Source organism: Siphateles boraxobius, unplaced genomic scaffold (genome assembly GCF_051911475.1).
Source record: "Siphateles boraxobius isolate OS27281-9 unplaced genomic scaffold, OSU_SipBor_1 25, whole genome shotgun sequence".
NCBI classification, from domain to species: domain Eukaryota; kingdom Metazoa; phylum Chordata; class Actinopteri; order Cypriniformes; family Leuciscidae; genus Siphateles; species Siphateles boraxobius.
The window spans coordinates 27,075,334-27,093,323 of NW_027508866.1; the positions used below are offsets into that span (position 1 = coordinate 27,075,334).

Genomic DNA, 17,990 nt, shown 5'->3' on the forward strand with positions numbered 1-17,990 from the left:
TGGCCTTCTCTCCATCAGCTCCAGTGGCCTTCTCTCCATCAGCTCCAGTGGCCTCCTCTCCAGCAGCTCCAGTGGCCTTCTCTCCATCAGCTCCAGTGGCCTTCTCTCAATCAGCTCCAGTGGCCTTCTCTCCATCAGCTCCAGTGGCCTCCTCTCCAGCAGCTCCAGTGGCCTTCTCTCCATCAGCTCCAGTGGCCTTCTCTCCATCAGCTCCAGTGGCCTTCTCTCAATCAGCTCCAGTGGCCTTCTCTCCATCAGCTCCAGTGGCCTTCTCTCCATCAGCTCCAGTGGCCTTCTCTCCATCAGCTCCAGTGGCCTTCTCTCCAGCAGCTCCAGCAGCCTTCTCTTCACTCGATCCAGTTGCAGATATATATATCTCGGACGAAGATGAAGATGAGTAAGTGATTTGATGTTGTTGTTAAATGTATTTATAGTTACAACAAAAGATGAAGTAACAATTTGTATTATTTCTTGTTTTCAGTGTTGGCATCAAAGTGTTATTAACTACAATGCTAAGCAAAGTGGATTTTACATTTGCACCTGCTTCCAACCAAATCAATACCACAAGATGCAACATCCTAGAAAGTGGTATTAGAGCTTTTCGACGTCAACGATTTAACCCTGAGTCGAAATTGGACGTTGTGTTTAGAGACGCTGATGGAATTGGTGAGGGGGCGGCTGATGAGGGTGGTCCTACTCGTGAATATTTAACTTTGCTGATGAGGGAAATTCACTCATGCGAAGTATTTGATGGAGAAGACTGGAATAAAACTCTTGCTTGCAATTCCAAAGGTAACCTAATGTTTATTTTTTGTGTTTTACATTAAACATTGTGGAAAAAGTGTTTACCTCATTGATCATTTTCCTGTAATTCTGCACATTTTTACACTTAAAGTCATTAGGGCTTTAAACAAAACATCTTTAAGTTAACACCTAGTGCCCATGTTAGTCAAAACCAGTTTACACCCCATTAGCAGCACACACTTTCTAAGCACCGTTTATAGACATAATAATGCTTTTTCCATTTGCATTACAGCATTGTACAATGGAATGTACAAACTAGTTGGACAGATGATAGCTGTGTGCCTGGTACATGGTGGTGTGGAGCCACATTTTTTTTCACAAAGACTGCTCTGTCAGGTGTGCAACCTTCAGCCCCCAGTACCAGACATACAACAGATTGTAGACTATGACTTCAGAGAAAAGATGATCAAGGTATGTATTAAACATTTTAATTTAGGCTAGCTGTTGCGTTGTTATAGTACTGGTAATTAGGTGACAGTTGTAATATCTTTGAATGCAGGAATTGCAAAATTATACCATGATTAACTCACCCTCAAGCCATCCTAGGTGTGCATGACTATCTTGGCTCTTCCAAGCTTGTAATGTTAGGGAATGGGCACTGTATTTTAAAGCCCAAAAATAGCACATCCATCAAACATAAAAGTATTCCACATGACTCCAGGGGGTTAATAAAGACTTTCTAAAGTGATATTTCTGTTAGAAAAAATATCCATATTTAAAACTTTATGAACTAAAATAACTTGCTTCCGGCGGGATTTTCGGTTAAGCCGTGCAGCGGATGGCAGTGTGGGAGAACCTCTGGTAAATTGGGTCAAAGTGCCTCCTACCGTAGTGCTTCTACCGTAACTCGTCTTACGTAGTATGTGTATGGCCACTTTGCCGGAAGCTAGTTCATAAAGTTATAAATATACTATTTACTATAAATCATGGGATAATTTCCATTTTTGGGTGAACTATCCCCTTAAAAAAACCTGTGTGCATAAAATATTTAACAATATTTTGTTTCTTTCTGAAATTGAATGCTAATTTTGTGTTAAATTCCTTCTCAATTTAGATCCAGTCAGCACATAATGTGAATGATGCCCAGTGTGCTATAATGGAGGCTTCTGACCAGTTGGCGATGCTTGGGTCTCTAAGGCACATCCAAACCTTAGAGGAGAGAGACGACTTGGTGGAATCGGCCACAAAGTTCTTCCTTGATAATAGGCTGAGGGATTCCTTGGATCAGTGAGTATAAGAATGGACAGATATTTTCACCTGATTTAAATTAACAGTGTTAGTTTAATAATGTGTCATATTGTATGCATATTTTTTTTTTTTAATCTAGATTTAAAGAGGGCCTGAAGTGTCTTGGGCTTTTGCCTTTGATGCAAAAGCACCCTGAGCTCTTCAAAGAGCTATTTATGAATGAGGAGAAGCCCCTTTTGGCCAGAGACATATCTGCTTTGTTCAAAGCAGAGCTTTCTCCAGTTGGCAGCAACAGGAGAGTACTGGAGAGTAGAACAATCTGTTTTTGGAGGGACTGGCTCATAGAAGTGGAAGGTATGACATCATACTGTAGTTATATTGGATCTATCTGTCTGTCTATTCATCTAACTATATATCATATAATATCTATCTTTCTCATCTATATATATATATATATATATATATAATCACTTAGCTAGCTTTTATATATTTATCTGTCTTTCTCATCTGTCGTATCTGTCACACATTTATTTCGTCACCTCTCTGTCGTCTTTGTCATCTGTCTTTCTCATCTATCATCTGCCTGTCTATCATAATCCGTTCTGTCTAAATCTTTTCTATCTATAGTAATCTGTTCTACCCTAATATATTATTAAAATATTTTTTTTATTTTACCCAAAGATGTTAATGTCGTCATCATCATTATATATCTATAAAACTTAACCTTGTGTGTGGAATTTGTTTTTTAGATGTTCATGGTACTCTTTTAAATATTAGGAAGGTCGACAGTTCACATCGTGTAACTTACAGTGTGGCAAATATGAATGAAAGTACAAATAAGGTACTAGAGCTGTGGTGAAGGACATGTTTGTTATTGACTAACAATTAAAATTTTGGTCTGTTCTTGGGCTACTTTTATAAAGCTTTTTGTCCTTTTTTTATCTTGACCGGCATTTTAGCATGACCTTGTCACTCTCAAATGTAAAAAAATAAATAAAATAATAATAGTAATATATGGGTTTGGAACAACATGAGGGCCAGTAGCTTTGACAACTATTTCATGGCCATTCTATATCTGCAGAATGGTCATTGACTTTTTCCTTGTTCATTTTTACTAGAGGGAACTGCATACCCACTCACCTTGGAGAAGATTCTTGGATTCGTGTCAGGATCCACTTCTATTCCAAGGTTAGGGTTCCCAGTGGAACCAAAATTAGAGTTCCTACACCCTCAAGAGAATGAGGCCATTAGAATTTTCCCCGAAGCAAATACCTGCTGCATTGTCTTGAGGCTGCCAATCCATCAGAGCTATGAATTATTCAGGGAAAGTATGGAAAGTGGCATTTTGCAATCCCCCACTTTTGGAGTAATGTAGACATTGTTTGAAATACGTTTATGTTTTAATGTTATATTATGGACACGTTAGTGTACATTTAATATACATTTTTACTGCTGTTTTGTGATGTTTGTGGGTATTGCGGAGTTTTGTCCTTTTCTTAAGTTCTGATCTGTCTTGAGGCTGCCAATCCATCAGACCTATGAATTGTTCTGGGAAAAGTGGCATTTTGCAATCTCCCACTTTTGTCCTTTTCTTCAGTTCTGATCTGTCTTGTGATATCTATTATCTGTATGTACATATGAAAGTGTTCAGATTACACAAAATGAAATTCATCAAAATTACAGTAAACATTTATTGATGTCACTACCGATGTGATTTATGTTGTGATATATTACACATGTTATTGTACAAGACAAAAAAAAAAACATTTATATTTGCACATGAAAAATATTCTAGTGAATTTTATCATTAAACACTTTTTGTGGAATAAAGCAGGAATAGTTCAGCTCTATCCCAATTTAAACACACTTTGATAAAGGTTGTAGCTGGACCAGGACCAGAATTTTTTAGTACTGGCATAAACTATAGATCATGAGACAGAAAAGTAGAGGAGAGAAACAGATGTGAACATGACACATGCCATGAGCAACACTTCCAAGGTTCAGACACTATTTTAACGCTATTAAGGAATTTGTTCAATTCAAAATGAAAATTCTGTCATAATTTACTTTATTTTTTTCATACTATGGAAGTCAATGGGGTCCATCAACTGTCTGATTATCAACATTCTTCCAAATGTCTTCCTTTGTGTTGTGAGAAGAAAGAAATTCATACAGATTTGAAACAACTTGAGGGTGAGTAAATGATGACAGAATTTTTAATTTGAAGTGAACTATTCCTTTTAATGTCATTTTAAGGTCTTAGGTTTTCCACAAAAGAAAGAACATCTTTAAGGACATTTACTCCAAGATTTTCCCGGGGGCCTCCAAGTGGATCAATTTGTTCAGTGAGTTGTTGCATCTCAGCATCAGTCACAGTGAACTGGTTTGGAGGTAAAGTAACCCGTTCAGGCCAGAGTACATGAGGTACATCTGATACAGAGCGACCCTCACCACCAACTTGTTCTGCTGGATTACCCTCTCCTCCACTGGAGCCTGAGGGTCTTGCTGCAAATATCTCCCGCACTGCAGTACTCGGCTGCCTCTGTTGTGCCAGACAACCCCGGACAAAAATTTGCAGGGGCGACTGGTGTCTCTCGGTTCGCAAACCATGATTGTTCCATTGGCGTGAGAAATTTGTCAAGTCTTTATTAATTCTTGGGATGTAGACATGATGCAGAGCCCACATGTGCATTTCATTATCTACATCTACAATGCCCTCACTCTCAAGAAAATTGAAAAGGTCATAGTACACATTTGACACGCCACGCCACAGATCGACCCAAAGTCTTTCAATCCTTTGATTGTGTGTACTCCTTCCTCTGAGAGCACTACCTCGGTCAGTGCCTCTGAACAAGTTCATGAACAGGCACACGGCGTTGTTCTCTCCACCATGGTCAGTCCTTACTCTGGAAGGGACTCCATATTTGGAAATGGCATCCAAGAAACAATCCATGACAGTGCTGCTACGATTGTTGTTGGAGGCACGGAGAAAGGTGATGAGACGACTATAGCCATCAATGGCACCATGAATTACTATCCTCCATCTAATCAACACAAATACATTATTACTTAAACATAACAACTGCTGTAGACAACAAAAAAAATATACTATACTAGTATATACTATACTATATACTGCATTTAAGGAAATCTAAACAACCTGTTTTAGCAATCATATAAATGTACATTAATGAATTGCTCAATTCTTAAGTTTAAACTTTTAAAACTTATTTACTTAAAACAAAAAACAAAAAAGTGTGGCAAAAAACACTTATGGTTAGATAAGTGTTACCTAAAAAAAAGACAAAAGAATATTTAAGATAAAGTAACATAAAAAAACTACCTTATTAGTTTGTGGTTTCCATCCAAATGCCATAAAGAATTAGGTCCTGCGACACGGTAGGACCTTCTACGTAGTCGCTGACACATTGCTCTGAGAGCTGCAGCCCTTGGGTTGACACGATGCATACTGCTCCTCACTCTGCATCTTTGAACCAGAATTCCCTCTGCCCTCAGTTGTGCTCGAACTGCCTCTGATCCAAGTTGGTCATTTCCAGCCACTAGGTCCCTGATCTTTTCGTCCAAGTCTACATCAGATATGTCTGAGTATGAAGCAGACTGCAACAGATTGAAGCACCTGAAAAGATATATCCAAGTATTTTAACATTTACTAGGAGTTCTAAAATAAATCAAAAGATGCACTCAGCATTTTTCTTCACCTATTACGATTAAATGAGATGAGGTCCCCAGTCATATCAGTGACCAAACAGGTGACATTTTATTCTCTGTGGATCAGGTATAATGTGTGTAGTCAATGGATATATGTATTATATGATACAATTTACCTTAAACGTCGTTTAACTGTCGACACGGAGGTGTGTAAAATATCTGCAATCTGTGTTACAGTGAAGCCACAAGACAACAGAAACGACAGTTGATCCGGAGTAATGACATAAGACGGTGCGCCTCTGGACCCATTACTATTCAGTGGAGGTCGATATCCAGTACTTTCTGTAGAAAAATGATAACACTGCTTTTATAAAACACTTGATTAGGAAAAAGATTGACATAATAATTTTCCTATAGTTCAATAGGGTCAAACAATTCCTAGAGGGCCACTGCCCTAATTAAACACACCTGATCCAGCTAACCAAAGGCTGTATCTGAAATCGCCCCCTATACCATCATTCACTATTCCCTACACTAGTCCACTAGAAGGAGTGAATGAAAATGAGTGAGTAAATTCAGACAATGAGTGAGCGGAAGGGCTGGCGAGACCCGGGAATTCATTCAGCACGACCCTCACAGTGCAATATGGGTATTCTCTAGCTGTTGAGCATACATTCGTTGTACACATGTTAGTGCGGTGCATTATAGGATTGAATGGGTGCACTCGATAATGTCAACCAGTGTTGTGCAAGTTACTTCCAAACTGTAATACATTATACATTACCTGTTACTGTAATTTAAAAGTAATTCATTACCTTACAATATTACTGTCTCAGAATTGTAATGCGTTACATTACTCCTGTATTACTTTTGAGTTACTTTCACCAAAATAGCTATACAGTAGTAGAACTTAACATTCTAAGGCTGTAACAATATGCGATATGAAACACTCAGATCCAAAAAACCTGCAGAATCGAGACACACCCCTTCCAACTCCAAGAGTTATCCTTCCCGTCCAGATCCAACGCTACCACATCTTTAAATTACTATTAGTATTATTTGAATTTTGAAGTTAACATTATAAAAACTGCGCAAATGTGTAATTCACAGTAATACTACCCACCGGATGAAGAAGGGTTGGCTCTCCACAGAACATAAAATATTCATTTTATTTTATTTTGTTTTTCGTGATCGCATTTATGAGGAAAAAACAATGTAAGGAGGTGACAAATCTCTGTTACGGACGCGACCTCTCTGAAGCTGCACTAAAAGAGGGTTTTAAAACTCTCATATTCACAGAGACCTCAAACAGAAGACACAAATTTCTTGTGAATTTCGATTTGTACTAATTGTATCTTAATTTTAATAAATGTTTCATCAACCAATTGCCTGGATTTAATAAATAAGAAGTAAATATAGCAGACAATAGATAGGCTAATCACGACACGGAGGCGCCTGCGCGTGAACTGGAGCGCGTCTCATAAATTAACCGAAACTCAGCGTAGGCTATAAGGTAGCCTAGCCTACTTCACAGACCTGAATATATATATATATATATATATATTGAAATGTCTACTTGTAAACAGAACAATTCAAAACGAAAGAAAACGGACTGCTCTCTGCTTATCTGTATGAATGTGCATTTCTCTCTGGGGCATTCACTACTGAGAAGATCGCGAGTCAGCAACGTCAACTTCATCTTTTTTAATAAACAATTAAAATGTCTCCTTGCTATATTTGACATATTCATATTCATTGCTTTTGCCGGTTCTTTGTGACAGCTTTTAGTTGCTTTCCTTACATCATGTTACGTGAACGCGTCACCACCGCATCAAACACATGATTGCGTGATGAAAACAAGAAAAATACCACCTAAACATAGCCTAACTGTTTAGAAAGAAAACACAGAACAAATAGAGTAGCCTCATGCGCATACGTCCATCTCGCGAATGTACGGTCGTCTTCATGCCATCTTCACCCATTAGCGAGCCCAAGCATTAGCCGCTTTTCCACTGGCCAGCGTGAGCACAGAGGCCAAAATCATGCCTCACGGCACTCCTGTAAAAAAATAAATCGCTATAAAAAATATATCAGACGCTGCCATTTTGTCTTTATTTACAAAACTTGGACACCACACGCGGCTATTGACTGACCATGAACAGGCAACTTAGCCTACTTGCATTTTTCATTCGTTAATGTCTGGCGGTCTTGTTTTTTTTTCTTGTTGTTTTTTTACAATTAAATCTAAAATTGTGTTGTAACGCAAGCGTACCTGAACATGTAATATAGTAAAAAATTACTGAAAATTTATTAGTAATCCCTTACACTACTGCGTTACAGCAAAAAGTAATATGTTACTGTAATGCATTACTTTTGTAACGCGTTACTCCCAACACTGATGTCAACTATGGTTTTGGACACCACTACAAATGGATGTCCCTAGTGCCCTATTTAACTCTTTATTTTTGTTTGCAAAACAGTTTGATGGCATTTACCTTCCTGCGCTCTCGGTTCAGAAGTTTGAATCTCCTGAATAAACTCTGATACCTCATGGATTATCTCATCTGCAGCCTGAGCATTTAGAAGCCTCCCCTTTGCCCATTCCAGGCTCCTTAGCATGGTTTGAAGTCTGAAAAGTAAAACATTTATTATTATTAAATAAATAAATAGGGTCAAATGTGTTTTTGTATTTTTTCTTTGTCTTACGACAAAGACAGCAAGGTGGCCCAACACCAGTAGAAGAGGCAACATTAACATTATGTAACCATGCCCCAGTTTCACAGACAGGTGCTTATCTTAAACCAGGAGAAGATTAATACGTACATATGTACAGTACCGGTCACAAGTACAATTGGTCATAGAATTGCATTGCACACGGTACCGCTGCTAGCCATTTTGGTGCCCTAAGCATAATTCCTTTATGATTTTGTTATATACATCTCTAAAAAGTGCCTAATAATATTTCTGTGCTGAAATAATATCGGCATTATAATTATTATGATGACTATGATATGATTGATTTTTCATTAGGCTATTTTTGGTGCCCCCTACACACAGCGCGTGGTGGAAGAAGCGATTGCACATAAAACTTTTACAATTTATAGCCTACCCACCAACCGTATACGCTAATGCTAATATCTTGTCTTTACAGAAATCCTTACCTATTTAATGATGACTGAAAGACATCAGGCCCTGGATTATCAGAGAGTAAAAGGCGAGTGCAGTCATTTACAGTGTGTTTACACCGCGAAACAAATTCTCTCCTTGCCATTTTCGCGCTCTTCCACACTGGATTGTCCTCTCCGACTTGCCGTAGGGTCCTCAAACTCAGAAGAGGAGGGGCCATGTAGATGAGCTCATAAATCTGCATTTTGAGTGGCGTGTGGCGTCAATTTAACATCTATCGGCGAGTGGCGTTATTTTAACGCGTGGCGGCGTGTGACGTTAACTTATCGCCTGACGGCGCTTATTTAACGCCTGGCGGCGTTATGAAGACGGCGTTTTAATATTTATACGCCGATCAAATGCACACGAATTCTGAACCATTTGGCTTTCGATACTATGCGCCTATTATGGCAAGCCAAAGTGTTCAGGCGTCTGATTGCACGATGACCCGTCAAAAGCGTGCGTTTCGATAGCCAAACACGTGTCCCTGACGCTCGATGTATGGAACGCCAAAAGGGTCAAATTTCGCCACTATTTCATTCTCAAAACGCCGCTTTTTACGGCGTTTAAGACGAAAAGACGCCGCAAAGTACGGCGTTCTGTGATACAAACGCCGCAAATTACGACGTTTACAAAGCAAAAGCGCCGTCATTTTCGGCGTTTTTTTTATCCAGCCAATGACGCCGTTTCTGACGCCATAGGCCATCCATAGTGCGCCGTCATTTGCGGCGCTTGTGTCTGACAAAGACGGCGTAAAAAGCGGCGTTTTGTATAATATTATAATCAGCCCCACCCTTTTCTTCAAAGTTCAGCCCATCTAATGAAGAAGATGGAAAGACATATGTAGTACATTGTCGATCTGAATGGCGGTCGTCTTAAGGCCTCTGTTTTTCTAATGTTGTTAGGAATAGTGTTTGGACAGTTATCGTGTCATATTTTTATTTCTTCATTGGGCACGTGTATCCCCCTTTTTCCTTTATCATGTGGGTATATACAGTATGATTTTAGCCTCTGTTTACATTCATGTCTGTGAAATCCATTAGATTACCAAGATATCTTACTACCTTCAGTAGGGCATTGGCCTGCGTGCATGGAGAGCAGTGTCGTTTTGCTCTTAGTGACAGGGGTTCGACTCCAAGGTCCGACCCTATTTTTATCTCCGCTTCCTTTCTTTTGTATTGGTCTGTTGGTGTATGTCTTTTAAATTTCGGAAGACTATCCGATAGCTGACAACTGACTGAGTAGCAGGGTGTAGGCTACTTATTACGGAAATGACAGCAGCAACTGTTTTAAGTCCGCGTACAGTACTGCTGTGGGTCCCTTTATTGCTGCTGATTATAAAGATTTTGATGGGCCTAGGTAGATTTTTTTTTGTTACACTAAATTATTCACTTTCTGTAGAATCAGAATCAGAATTTCTGACGTTATTTTTAAGAGAGCATTGTGGGAAAAGGGGGCTAAAGATGGAAAATGTAATGGTAATTTTTTTGCCAAAACTTTATTCGGTAATTTTACGGAATTTTCCGTTAACCCTAAAACACAACACAATACAATGCCTCAGTAAAAATACACAGGAAAACTGTAAATATATTCTCGTATTATAATCGTATAATACATGCCCTATTTTTATGGACTGTAAATAATAAAGAGTTGTGAGATGCCTGTATTTCCATAATGGTTAATATTTTATTAGGTTTTCTTTTAAATGTTTTTTTTTTTTTTTTTTTTCTAAAATAAAATCTTGAATTGAATTGTTTCAGTCAAACTTGGACTCAGCACATTTGGAATTGCCTGGAGTAGGCTAGACCTTATAAAAAGTGTTTTTTTTTTTGTTTGTTTGTTTTTTAATAGGCTAGCCTATATATATCTTGAAGCAGTGGGATCTGCAGACATCTCGTTCAAGCCATAAAAAAATAGTTAAAAAGCTGATGTGGATGTTTCTGCATTTCAGCACTCCTAATTTAGGCTATACCACTTTATACAATACAGCATATTGCTTTAAAGCCACAAATATCATAACTTCCTAGAGGCTTACTGTAATTGAGACATGCACCGCGGAAACATGGTTCGTTTGTTAGGCTACTCACTTTAATCCAAACCCGATGTTCTTGGTTTCTTATTTATTAAATACAGTCCATTCGTTGATTAAATATTGATTCGAATTAAGATACAAATTATACAAAACGAAATTCACTTTAAAGAAAGTCTTTCGACAAAAAAAAAACTTAATGAAGTGGTCAAAATCATGTCTGACCAACTTCATGTCTCGCGTCATATTGTGCATCCGATGTAGCTCTTACTCTTGCTGTTCACTATTCATAATCAACATAAATGAAATAAAATAACAATAGCCTATTATTTAAACATAAATGTGAAACTGGCAAAGAGTGGATATTGAGCGGAGAGTCACGGTGAAAAGTAACTTGAAACTTGTTTTTAAAGCGCGTCTTTGTTCACCCTCTGCCTGTCAGAAAATGAATATGCTTTATTACACAAAACGAAACTTTGAAACATTATTATAAATGACTATCACTTGGAGAATAGCCGCCTTCAATGGTGAGTAGCCTACTGTACAGTGAATGTTTTTGTTACACATCAATATGCTACAGATTGGGGCTGCACGACATTGAAGAAAAATGCAATATGTTATCTTTAAAATATATTTAAATTTATACTACCCATGTACGTGTTTCACGTTATTTTTCTGACAAGAAAACATCACTACAACACAACTTCTATAAAATGAACATTAGTGTTTTATAAGAAGTGCTATTTTAACATCAAACCACAGGGTTTAGGTTATCCTTATTTAACAACAGAAACTGAACAATCAAATGTAAAAAAAAAAAAAAACACACACACACATTAGTTTTCACTGTTAATATAGGCCTATACTGATTCTTATTAAAGCTACAAAAGTTATTCAGCCAAGAGCAGAGAGTGATTTTCTCTTCCTAGTTTGCTCCTGACCCCATGCAGTTATTGCAAGGCGTTTGCGATATGCATATTGCGAAATACATTTGATATTTCGATAATTATGATATATTGTGCAGCCCTTCTACAGATGTATGCTTCATATTTTATTGCTATTTTGTATGTATTGTTTTTATCATTGTGTTGTTGGAGGAATTGAAACGTCTTTGTTCCTCGTTTATAGGCAATATGTAGCAGGCTAATGCAAAATGGTTGTGGTGTAGTTTGTATGATGGACTATCTACTTCAGTAATAACACGGGATCTTATGTTTTTTGGTGAGATGACTGTTTCTCAGATAATAATAAAAAATGCTTGCCCCCCCCCCCCCATATGAAAACGAAATGAGTAGCTACATATAGGCTACCCTCTATATGTTCTGGCGACGGCCCTGAGCCAGCGGTGTGTGGAATCTTCAGAAACGGGCTTTTCGCTCTCATGAAACACATAGCCTAAAACGTTTTAATTTGTAATGTTTAAAATAATGAATCAAAAATTGACAAAACCGACTCTTAGACAACCGTTATGGATTTTTTAGGCTATTTTACTAGTCTGCCTATAACCAGACCAATGAATGGTCCCCGTCTATTAATGAATCTCTTACTATTTTATTTTTTTATGGCTTGAACGAGACGTCCGCAGATCCAGCTGCTTCAAGATATATTTATATAAAAAAAATAATAATAATAATAAAAAAACTTTTACAAGATTTTATTTTAGAAAAATACAATATAATTATTTTTAAAAATACACATTTAAAAGAAAACCTAATAAAATATGTAGCATTAGCCATTATGGAAATACAGGCATCTCACAACTCTTTATTATTTACAGTCCATAAAAATAGGGCATGTATTATACGATTATAATACGAGAATATATTTACAGTTTTCCCGTGTATTTTTACTGAGGCATTGTATTGTGTTGTGTTTTAGGGTTAACGGAAAATTCCGTAAAATTACTGAATAAAGTCTTGGCAAAAAATGACCATTACATTTTCCATCTTTAGCCCCCTTTTTCCACAATGGTCTCCTAAAAATAACCCCAGAAATTCTGATTCTGATTCTACAGAAAATGAATAATTTAGTGTTACAAAAAAAAAACGTCATAAAATCGTTATATGACATCAGAATGAACAAGGTAGTACAAAATATATTATTCACTGTTAACAATATTAATGTCTATTTTAAGGCAATGGCAGCGTGATAATAAATAATTTATATGTGAAATATTAAAGTCTTGTATGATGGCCAAGAGCAGCGGTGGTCCTCGCTTGGGCTGGCGTCATCTCTTGTTTTAATTGTTCAATCGTTTAGGAAGGCTATACCTGTGTATCCTGTGAACTACTAAAATAGTCTTATTATCTTAAAAAGCGAAATGGACTATATCGTGAAGCATATACCTTGGCCCATCTAAATCATTATAATCAGCAATAAAGGGACCCACAGCAGCCAGTGTACACGGACTTAAAACAGTTGCTGCTGTCATTTCCTTAATAAGTAGCCTACACCCTGCTACTCAATGTTGTCAGCTATCGGGTAGTCTTCCGAAATTTAAAAGACATACACCAACAGACCAATACAAAAGAAAGGAAGCGGAGATAAAAATAGGGTCGGACCTTGGAGTCGAACCCCTGTCACTAAGAGCAAAACGACACTGTTCTCCATGCACCCAGACCAATGCCCTACTGAAGGGAATAAAAGAATTTGGTGGTCTAATGTATTTCACAGACATGAACGTAAACAGAGGCTAAAATCATACTGTATATACCCACATATGATAAAGGAAAAAGGGGGATAGGGGCCTACACGTGCCCAATGAAGAAATAAAAATATGACACGATAACAGTCCAAACACCAGTCCTAACAACATTAGAAAAACAGAAGCCTTAAGACGATCGCCATTCAGATCGACAATCTACTACTTATGTCTTTCCATCTACTTCATTAGATGGGCTGAACTTTGAAGAAAAGGGTGGGGCTGATTATAATATTATACAAAACGCCGCTTTTTACACCGTCTTTGTCAGACAGAAGCTCCGCAAATGACGGCGCACTATGGATGGCCTGCGGCGTCAGAAACGGCGTCATTGGCTGGATAAAAAAACGCCGAAAACGACGGCGCTTTTGCTTTGTAAACGCCGTAATTTGCGGCGTTTGTATCACAGAACGCCGTACTTTGCGGCGTCTTTTCGTCTTAAACGCCGTAAAAAGCGGCGTTTTGAGAATGAAACGCGTTTGGTTAGTGGCGAAATTTGACCCTTTTGGCGTTCCATATCGATTTACCAGAAAAGCGCGCGTTCTTAACGTGCGCTTTGTGGTCACAGAAAACACGCGTCAGAAACGTGCGGTTTTTGCATCAAAACGCGCGTCTTCGGCGCGTTATCTGCTATTTAAAACGCACGTTATTGACGTGCGCTCTGGGGTCACCGAAAACGCACGTTTTTGACCCGCGTTTATCGTAACAAAAATGGGCGTCGAATTCGTGTGTTTTGAGAATGGACAAAACGCACTTTGCGAACGTGTAAACAGGTAAACCTAACAGGCAGTGCAAACGTGTGTGAAGTGTACAAACGGGCGAAAAGAACGTCCTCGTTCCCTAAAGTGTTCTCGAAATCACACGTCGAAAGCGTGTGCTCACTTCTTGATCGAGTCTGTCATGCTTTTGGCCCTATGTGGTTTAGGAATTATGTATTATCATTAAACCAAAGCAAAACGGCATGGAATTATTGATGGCAAATTCGACAAGAGGAGAGGATTATAATTGGTGAGTTATGATAATCCAGTATAGAGAGAGGGTATTAACATTAAGTAACATGGGCATCTGATGCACAGAAGCCAATGGCACATGTCACTATGGAATTGGCACATCCGGTGGCACATCCGGTCTCCACTGGCATGTGCCAGTGGATATAGTGACATGTGTCACTGACATTATTGGCATGTGCGAGTAGATAGTGACATGTCTTACTGACATTATTGGCATGATAGTGACATGTGTCAGTGACATCTCGGAACACTGATACTGTCTCGGAACAGGTTGCCGTCTTGTGACACCTTGGTAGTGATTGACAGTCAGATGAGCTGAGCACTGACATACTGACGTAATTGTGAAACAAACGCCTATATAAGTTATCTTTTTTTTTTAATATATGTCAATTTAACGTTTTAAAGACAGTATTTTTTTCTCAAACATATCAGTGTGACACATCAGTAGCCTATCTGAGTGGCATATAAGCAACTGAATGTTAAATATGTAATGCCAATGTTGTTGATCACGCAAACTGCCCATCCTAGGAAACACAACGAATAAATCAGAAGTTACTACGAATAGCGCATCCGTTACTGTAACCTTTATTTTTGCATTATGCTGCATGCACGCCAGTAGGTGTCAGTAAGTCCACACTGGGCAGCGCAAAATAACGTCTCGGTTACATATGGTAACCCTTGTTCCCTGAGGGAGGGAACGGAGACGTAGGTCATGACTGACCAATAGGAATCTCGCTAGAGAGACCAATCTACTTCGAGTGAAACTAAAACAAGCCAATACACATTGGCATGCAATCATTTGCAACAGCTGTGCAGCCTCGCAGCGCGGGTATTTAACAAGCAGCTGGTGCGATTGCACACTAGTTTTTTGCTGAGGAGCCAAGCTTGAAAAAGCTGGCCGCTCCGACGGGCGGCAGCAGATGTGGCGACGGGACCTACGTCTCCGTTCCCTCCCTCAGGGAACGAGGGTTACCATATGTAACCGTGATGTTCCCTATGGGTCAGTCACTACAACGTAGGTCATGACTGACCAATAGGAATCCCTACCAAAGCACCACAGCCGCTGCACCCATCCAGCGCCCCGTGCAAGCCTCTACACCTTCTTGCCTGGAAGGACGATAGGAGGAGGCTTACACAGAGTGAATTTGACACTGTTGTTCCGTGATAACCCATACAGTGAGATATTGGATAACACTGGGAAAGCGTGCCCTTTCTGTTTAGGAAGGAACGCTGCGGAAGCCACTTCTTCAAAGAGTTATGTGGAAATACATATGGACTAGCCCGAAGGCTGTACTGCATATGAAATAATGGGTGACTTAGGCCAAGGGAAAGAAACAGGCTTTCGATAGGAGCAGCCGTGGAGAATATACACATATGGGATCCCCGTAGGGTCACACATACGGAACCCAGCCCAGATCCGGTTCTCAAGGATTCAGCGGATAAGGGCCTGGCGCCGGACGCTCCGCCAAGTCCGGGCCGAGGGGTTTGGAGGACTCGACAGGTTTTACTCTGGAGCAATAAGGGTGCACAGTAGGGTGCAGCAAGCCGACAGAGCCAGACCTCTCAGTGCTTCTAGCCGTCTAGGGCGAAAACACGGGAGGAGACCGGCTCTACACGTAGGCTATATTATCTAGCGAACGTGTTAGGTGTCGCCCAGCCCGCAGCTCTACAGATATCTGTTAGCGAGGAGCCACGTGCCAGCGCCCAGGAGGATGCAACGCCTCTCGTGGATTGTGCATGCAACCTGAGCGGGCAGGGCACGCCTTGTGCTTGGTAAGCCAAGGCGATGGCATCCACTATCCAGTGGGCCATCCTCTGCTTGGAGACAGCCTTTCCCTTCTGCTGGCCTCCGTAACAGACAAAGAGCTGATCTGAGGTCCTGACGCTTTGAGTTCTGTCCACGTACATACGCAGAGCGCGAACGGGACAGGGCAAAGCCAGGGCTGGGTCTGCCTCCTCCAAAGGCAGCGCTTGCAGGTTCACTACCTGGTCTTTGTAGGGAGTGGTAGGAACCTTGGGCACATAGCCAGGCCGGGGTCTTAGTACCACATGGCTGTCACCCGGCCCGAACTCTAGGCACTATTCGTCGACCGAAAATGCGTGCAGGTCTCCTACCCTCTTTACAGAGGCCAGTGCGACCAGCGGCTCAGAGCGAGATGTACTGCTAGCAACTCGAGGCAATTGATGTGCCAATGCAGTTGGGGGTCCGTCCACACCCCTGACACTGCATGCCTTTTGTATGTGGCACCCCAGCCGGTGGCAGAGGCATCTGTGAATACCACAGCATGCCTGGACACCTGTTCCAAGGGGACTCCTGCCCGCAGGAACAAGAGGTCTGACCACGGGCTGAAGGTCCGGCGGCCTGCCGGTGTGATTGCCACCCGGTGAGTGCCGTGATGCCACGCCCAACTTCGGGACTCGGCCGTGAAGCCAGTGCTGAAGCGGTCTCATATGAAGCAGGCCGAGCGGGGTTACCGCTGCTGCTGCTGCCGTATGCCCCAGGAGCCTCTGAAAGAATTTCAGTGGGACCGCCGTCCTGCCTTTGAACGTGTTCAAGCAGTTCAGCACCGACTGAGCACGCTGCTCTGTGAGGCGTGCTGTCTGAGCGACCGAATCCAACTCCATACCGAGATAAGAGATCCTCTGCACAGGGGAGAGTTTGCTCTTTTCCCAGTTGACCTGAAGACCCAACTGGCTGAGGTGCCTGAGCACTAGGTCCCTGTGTTCGCATAGCTGATCTCGAGAGTGTGCTAGTATGAGCCAGTCGTCGAGATAGTTGAGGATGTGAACGCCCTGTTCTCTCATGGGAACAAGGGCCCCCTCCGTGACTTTCGTGAAGACACGGGGGGACAGGGACAGCCCGAAGGGTAGGACCTTGTACTGATATGCTTGACCCTCGAACGTAAAGCGCAGGAATGGCCTGTGTCGAGGAAGAATCGAGACATGAAAGTACGCGTCCTTCAGGTCGATCGCTGCAAACCAATCTTGGGGAGGGATGCATTCGCAAAAATGCGTCTCTGCGTGAGCATTTTGAACGGTAGCTTGTGGAGGCTCCGATTCAAAACTCGCAGATCCAAGATCGGTCGTAACCCACCACCTTTCTTGGGTACAATGAAGTAGGGACTGTAGTGCCCTGACCTCATATCGGCTGGAGGGACCGGCTCTATCGCATCCTTCGCCAGTAGGACTGCGATCTCCGCACGCAAGACATGGGCATCGGCTGCTCTCACTGTAGTGGAGTGGATGGCCCGAAACTTGGGGGGACGCCGGGCGAACTGAATCACATAGCCGAGCCTGATGGTTCGAATGAGCGCTAACCAGGCTCGCAGAGACCGTACAAGCGGGACCAAAGGGACCGTAGGCGTACCCGGAGTGGGGCAGCGAGGTGGAACACAGGGACGCGGCTCGGGAGGCTCTCTCTGGG

At 41.0% G+C, this 17,990-nt stretch overlaps 2 protein-coding genes across 2 annotated transcripts; one reads left to right on the plus strand and one right to left on the minus strand.

Annotated features, from left to right (window-relative positions):
- Positions 1–287: 287 nt before the first annotated feature.
- Positions 288–3,362, plus strand: LOC143750354 (G2/M phase-specific E3 ubiquitin-protein ligase-like). Its single transcript, XM_077243347.1, has 7 exons — positions 288–397; positions 650–792; positions 1,037–1,215; positions 1,859–2,031; positions 2,132–2,346; positions 2,742–2,833; positions 3,111–3,362. Exons 2-7 carry the CDS (start codon positions 720–722, stop codon positions 3,183–3,185), a joined length of 807 nt encoding a protein of 268 aa, XP_077099462.1. The 5' UTR covers positions 288–397; positions 650–719; the 3' UTR covers positions 3,186–3,362.
- A 219-nt stretch (positions 3,363–3,581) lies between these two features.
- LOC143750695 (uncharacterized) lies at positions 3,582–8,280 on the minus strand. The gene is made up of 4 exons (XM_077243880.1): positions 8,157–8,280; positions 5,838–6,003; positions 5,336–5,629; positions 3,582–5,036 (listed from the first exon to the last, which is right to left on the minus strand). The coding sequence occupies exons 1-4, from the start codon at positions 8,278–8,280 to the stop codon at positions 4,244–4,246; spliced, it is 1,377 nt and encodes a 458-aa protein (XP_077099995.1). The 3' UTR covers positions 3,582–4,243.
- Positions 8,281–17,990: the final 9,710 nt, after the last annotated feature.